The 6,811-nt window shown below is 43.3% G+C and overlaps 1 protein-coding gene across 1 annotated transcript; it reads right to left on the reverse strand.

Moving 5' to 3' along the window:
- Positions 1–2,952: 2,952 nt before the first annotated feature.
- LOC128734558 (periodic tryptophan protein 2 homolog) lies at positions 2,953–6,342 on the reverse strand. Its single transcript, XM_053828816.1, has 8 exons — positions 6,235–6,342; positions 6,056–6,168; positions 5,293–5,987; positions 4,149–5,238; positions 3,948–4,095; positions 3,490–3,886; positions 3,208–3,424; positions 2,953–3,148 (listed from the first exon to the last, which is right to left on the reverse strand). Exons 1-8 carry the CDS (start codon positions 6,250–6,252, stop codon positions 2,959–2,961), a joined length of 2,868 nt encoding a protein of 955 aa, XP_053684791.1. The 5' UTR covers positions 6,253–6,342; the 3' UTR covers positions 2,953–2,958.
- Positions 6,343–6,811: the final 469 nt, after the last annotated feature.

Here is a 6,811-nt window from a genome sequence, read left to right on the forward strand (position 1 = left end):
AGGCGAAGTTAAGGAGGCCATCATGCAGCTAAAGAACAACAAGTCAGCTGAAAAAGATGGCATCGGAGCGGAGCTTATTAAAATGGGACCAAAAAAGCTGGCCGTTTGTCTACACCGACTAATTGTTAGAATTTGGGATACGGAACAGCTACCGGAGGAGTGGAAAGATGGGGTTATCTGCCCGATCTATAAAAAGGGCGACAAGTTGGACTGTGAGAACTATCGAGCGATCACCGTTCTCAATGCCGCCTATAAAGTGCTGTCCCAAATCATTTTCCGTCGTCTATCAGCAATTGCGAATAGATTTGTGGGAACTTATCAAGCCGGCTTCGTCGAAGGTCGGTCTACAATGGATCAAATATTTACACTGCGGCAAATCCTCCAAAAGGGCCGTGAATACAGAGTTCCCACGCATCCCCCATCGACCGGAAAGAGCTATGGAAAATCATGGACGAGAACAGCTTCCCCAGGAAGCTCATCAAACTGATTAAATCTACGATGGATGGTACACAGTGCTGTGTTCGGATTTCGGGTGGATTATCAAGTTCATTCGAATCACAGAGGGCTTCGTCAAGGTGATATTCAACAAATCTAGTCAATTCGTCTGCTTTGCCGATGACATGGATATTATCGGCAGAACATCTGTGGCTGAACAGTACATCAGACTAAAGCGCGAAGCAGAAAAGATTGGGTTAAAGGTAAATACGTCTAAAACAACGTACATGCTGGCCAGCGGAACCGAGGCCGAACGACACCGCTTAGTAGTATATTGATCAACGGCGATGAGTTTGAGGTAGTCGATGAATATGTCTACCTTGGCTCACTGGTAACGGCGGACACTGGTATCATTGTGAGATTTGGAGGCGTATTATCAGCGGAAGTCTCCACATGGGCTCCACAAGCAATTGCGGTCGAGCAGACTAAGTCCCCGTACAAAGTGCACCCTGTACAAGACGCTTATTAGACCGGTTGTTCTCTACGGGCATGAAACATGGACAATGCTCGAGGAGGATCTGCGAGTGCTCGGAGTTTTCGAGCGACGAGTGCCAAGAACGATCTTCGGCGGCGTACAGGAGAACGGAGTATGGAGGCGGAGGATAAACCATGATCTCTCACAGCTCTATGGCGAACCCAGTATCCAGAGGGTGGCTAAAGCTGGACGGATACGATGGGCAGGACATGTTGCAAGAATGCCGGACAACTACCCTGCAAAGATGGTGTTCGCCTCAAATCCGGTAGAAATAAGACGACCAGGAGCGCAGCCAGCAAGATGGTTAGACCAGCTGGAGCGAGATCTGGCGGAGAGTACTCGGTGTCCGAGGAGTTGGAGAGCGGTAGCCCTTAACCGAGTTACATGGAGAAACTTTGTTCAACGGGCTTTGTCCTAGGACGGCAAGCCACCTAAGTAAGTAAGTAAGTAAGGCCGCCTACAAGGATCTCAAAGATTGTGTTATATCGTCTAGCCCCAATAGCAAGAGTTTTCATAAGGCAATATCAGGCGGGCTTTATGAGAGCCCGTGCCACTAAGGATCAAATTTTTACTATTCGACAAATCCTCCAGAAATGTTGGGAGTACAACTTGCTCACGCATAATATTTTCGGGAATTTCAGAGCAACATACGATTCAGTCGAGCGCAAACTGCTATGGCAAATAATGCACGAGAACGGTTTTTCGGACAAACTGACGAGGCTACTCTAAAGCTACTCTGGAGCGAGTGATGTGCGCGGTTTTGGGGCAGTCCCCTATGTTGTGGCGAATTGATATCGAAACGAGAGAAAACGATCTTTGGTTACTTCAAAAGTAACCAACTCCTAGCTTTCGCAGATGATCTTGACAGGAAACTTTGGGATGGAAGAGCCTATATATGTAGACTAAAGATGGAAATTAGAAGGATCGGGTTATAAATCAATGCGTCAAAACCAGATCTAAATGTGGTAGGAAGAGGCTCCAAAGAAAATAATGTTTAACTCCCACGAACAGTGCGACTATTGACGGCGATGAACTGGAAGTGGTTGATGAATTTATATATTTGGGATATCTGGCCATCGGCACCAGGAATAGCGCAGCACAATGTGCTAGATGCCTCGAATAGGTCTTGCGTTTGTCGAGACGCTCAACAAATTGGTGACAAGTAGCCTAGGACCTAGTACTACAGTGGAAAGGAATAATTCAAAGCAACCAATTTTTTTTTTTTTTTCCTGTATGGACTCATCACTGCGACCAGTAAGTTAGATCTATTTTGATATCGCCCGGGTGTTTGTTGTATAACCCGCACTGCATTTATTTTAGCTATAGTCGCTATTGAGTGAGCGATATGCTTATTGAATTTCTTTTTTTTTTTTTTTATGCGTGCTTGTGTGTAATTGGGTACCCTTCTTTCAATGCTTTACTCTACTTTATCCACCTCGTTCCACATGACGGCGCACAGTCCCCAATTATAGTCATCCCTGGCGTAGCAAACCAGTGCATTTTTACTATAAGGGTCTCATTTTTGCACTGTCAATAGGCCATATCGGGATAATATAGAACTCAGCATGAAGGAAGGGCGATGAGGGGCCTGAGAATAAACCCATGCTAAAGTCACTTTGACATCGAATGGCCTGATTCTACTAAGATTCGAACCCATGACCATTCGCTTGTCAAAGCAGACTCGGTAAAGCAACCAATACATTTGAGCTGAATTTTATTCAAATCATCTGTAGCTTGGGCAACATGTCCCTTTTTATCACATGTACCTGGAAACCATATGACAATTATGGAAGGTTTTAATGTGGGAGCTCTCATGGGGCTTCAAATTAGAAGTCTCTTAATTTGTATACAATCCATCTGGCATTTAATCGAAAAAAGTCAGAGATGACATGTACGTTTTTAATTGTTAATATTGAAACAACTTGTAAATGATAGTTTTCGGTTTCAAGAACGAAACAGTTATTTAAACTTCAGTTTAAACAGTCAGTTTATTCTTCGTCACTTTCATCGCTGGTACTGCCGTACTTACCCTCAGTGGTGCCCGTATTATCGATCAGCATCAGTTCACTATCGCTTAGGTCTTCATTGTCACCATTTTCTTTTTTGGCAATCTCCGATTGTTCGTTGCTGATACTAATACCTTTCAGTACCTGAATTGTGTACTTGTTGAAATCACATCTGAAAATAAATTAATGTTAAATAAAAGAACGGAATAAAATTAATACAGCGAAACCTACATCTTATTCAAAGCTTCATATTTTCGGTTCAAATTCTGATGAAGCGTAACCAGTGTCTGTTGAGTCAGCACATTCTCCTGCTGTCCAAGTTGGGTTACCAGTAAGTTCGACCATTTTAGATAGAACTCGATGTGCTGGCTGGTTGAAATGATTGTAGCTACGAACTTCAAACAGCGATGGGCGAATTCGTTTGGCAGGGATTGAATGACGAGCTCGACTGAAACGTAATGTTTAATAAATTACTGAAATAGATTTGGTTTAGATGAAATTCGGAAGTCTTACTGTCAATGTACGGTATCTTCTCTATAACCTCATGGATTAGGTTGTTCTCGTTGAGTTTCAGTGACATAATCAGTGCAGCGGAGTAGTCCGACTTTTTAACCAGTTCTCGGATGGCTTTCGGGGTGATTTCCACCGACAGTTGATATGGATCGAAGACGATCCCTTTGTTAAGCGAGTACATCAGAAGACCTTCGGTGGATGCAGCTGCCCACGATTGTCCGCTAGGTGAGAACCGTACAGCAAACACGTTAACTTCTGGTTTCTGGCTTCGAGCCGCCAGGTCTCCACGTGCCACTCCTGGCAGCTTAATCGAAACGTTACCACCTTCGAGATGTTCACGCTCCTCCACCAGTGCCATATTACCAAATTCGGTTATGTTTCTACGATTGATGTACTCCTGGAATAGAGTTAGAATTAGTTATATTACTATTGTTTTATTTTTGTAAATTATTGTTAACCTCCATTCCATCAAAACTTCGGTTTTGAGTGATTTGGAATTTCTTAAGCAGAATAGCTTCGTATACATTATAAATGCAAACGTATTTAGACTTTCCACCGGCGAGTAAACACTCGCCATCAGCTGAGTAGCAAATGGAGGTAAAAGCTCTGGAAAACGAAAACGCTCTAATTCAGTCAAAACTATAGCACAAAATAGTTACCTTCCCTGGAGGTTTTTCTTAGCCGTATTCAAATCCCCACTCGATACGCTTCCTTCCATGTCGTTTCTTCCCTCAATCGAAGCCACTTGTTGAGCGCTTTTAACATTGAAAACCGAAATGTTACCATTCAAAGTTGCAACGGCCACTTCTTCGCCGTTAGGTTTGAACGCAACACATACGACATCCGAAGCAAGGTCGATAGCTTCATGCGCTCCAGAGGTTTCTAAACAGTCCCAAACGCGAACATGTTTGTCCCACGATCCAGAAACCATAGTCGAGGAGGTAGCAATCGGAGAGAATGCCAGCGTTACCACCGGTCCCTCGTGCCCACTGAGAACTTCCAACAGCCGGCCGAGTTTCATCGACCAGAGATAAATTTCAAACACATCCTGACCTCCGGCCGCCACTAACTCTCCAGACTGATCAACAGCAACCGATGCAAATTGAACCGGTTCCGGTGAGGTAAATGTGCGGAAATTTCTGTACCTTACAATGTCGTACGCTCTAACCGTTCCATCGAGAGAAGCACTAACGAAAAACTTCTTATTACCGCTGAATTCGACCGCCGTCACTGAGCTGGAATGCTCGCTAAAAGTTACGAAGCAAAATCCGTTACTGATGTTCCACAGCTTGACCTTGCCATCCAAACCACCCGTAGCCAGGAGCTGTCCATCGGGTGAATAAGTCACGCAATTTAAGCCCGTCGAATGACCCTGTTGTTTCATCACGTACTGCTCACTTTGCCATTCCCAAACCAGCAGCTGCCCCAGGTCAGAAACTCCCAACGCTAGCCAATCGCCAGTGTTGTTAAACGTAACCGATTCGATACGATGATCAGATATACTTAACGAGTGGATTATAGTCACATCCGGAAGTTCATGCAGGTAAAACACACCTGTTGAATAGGCAGTTATTAAAATCTTCAGCTGCTTGTGATATGCTGCAGCAGTAACAATCGCTTTGGGGTTTTCTTTACGGGCCTCATCTGCCAAATAATGACGAGCTAGACGTTTATATGTGAAACCTTTCTTGGGTTGGTTATTAGTCACTCTGCCAAGAGCATCGCGCTGCTCATCCTTATTGAAGTCTCCTGTGGACGACTGAGTTTAGATAACATATTTTTACAAAAATTTCAATAACTCACCTTGAACGTGTTCGAAGATACTGCCTGCAGCTTTGTCCGACTTTTCATAATCATTATTTTCCTCTACGTCATCTTCTTCTTCCTCCTCATCTTCTGCTCGGTTTCTTTTCCTAACCGGTTGCTCCTGCGCCGCATCTTTATCCCCCTGGTAAACATCCTTCACCTCCACACTGCATTCCCACAACATAAGAAGCCCATCTTTGCTTACGGTGTTGACATCCAAAGTTTTCTCCTCAAAGAAACAACCCACAATGCTATCACGGTGTCCTCCCAGAATGAATGGCCTAAAGTTGTTCAAGTACACTACACCTTGCACCCGTACAGAATGATCCTTGGATCCAACTGCTATAACAGTGGAGTTGCATGCCCAATCGATGAAGGTTGTTTCGTCGTAGGCTATTTCGAAGGCCCGTTGAACCTCGAACGAACTGTACGCACCGTTCAGTTCGCTCGGCGCACGGAACACAATCACTGCATTATTCACGCATGCTGCAAAATACTTCCCATCCGGGCTGAACCGCAATGCCTTCACTTCGGATCGGAACTTATAGCGGTACACCACCGTGTAGGAGATCATACTAATCATCTGGGCATCACCAACTTCATTGACCGCAACCAGAATGCCTCCATTCGGGGACAAGTCCAGCGCACTGTAGTTGTATTGACTTTCCAGTGAAAGTGTGTGCGACTTATTGCTGCAATAACATGAATATATTTGGTATTTACGACAACTTTGTTCAATTACGCAAATTCTAGTACTTACTTTTTAAGATCGAAAATTGTAATCCGGTTTCCAACCGGACTAATAACTGAGTAGCCATCGGGGGAAAAGATTAGTGATCCCTTTCGGTACACCGATCCAAGCAAATTGTTGAACTATATGAATACGGATGGAACGAAATAAGTAACATAATTTTACAGTAGATTAATGACCAGACATACCTGATAAGCAAACTTCATAATTAAACTATCGGAACTCAGTTACGCATTACTTTAAACCACGGAATTGTCCACAGAGCACGATAGCGGCCGAACACGACACGGTGGTAGACGAAAGACGATATGAATGATAAACAAAACCATGTGCATAGCGTCGCGATGCTGACGATAGCACTGTTTTGGTTTTTTGACATTTCTCTCTCATTTTCTCATCACATGATGATACGCCTGTTTCGTTTTCCTTTTGTTCCATAGGTAGCAGGGACAGTGGGGCAAATCTTCGAGCAAAAGAAGCAAATATATTTAACTTTCTCTATAGCATAATATCATACCAAATATTTGGAGCATACCGAAAATGCGTTACTGACCTATAGTATTTTCAAAGGTACTTCGATATAACATAACTGTAAAAGTTACATCGATAAAACGTTATTTTTTAATATCAATAAAAACAGCTGAATTAACTTTCATTATGGAATAACTTCGCATTGCTACTCCGCGAAAATCATTTCTAATTTTAAAATTTTGTAATTTATCATACAACTCCGTTAGGTATTCAGATTTTCAAATTTCAATTAAC

This window comes from Sabethes cyaneus, chromosome 2 (genome assembly GCF_943734655.1).
Source record: "Sabethes cyaneus chromosome 2, idSabCyanKW18_F2, whole genome shotgun sequence".
NCBI classification, from domain to species: Eukaryota; Metazoa; Arthropoda; class Insecta; order Diptera; family Culicidae; genus Sabethes; species Sabethes cyaneus.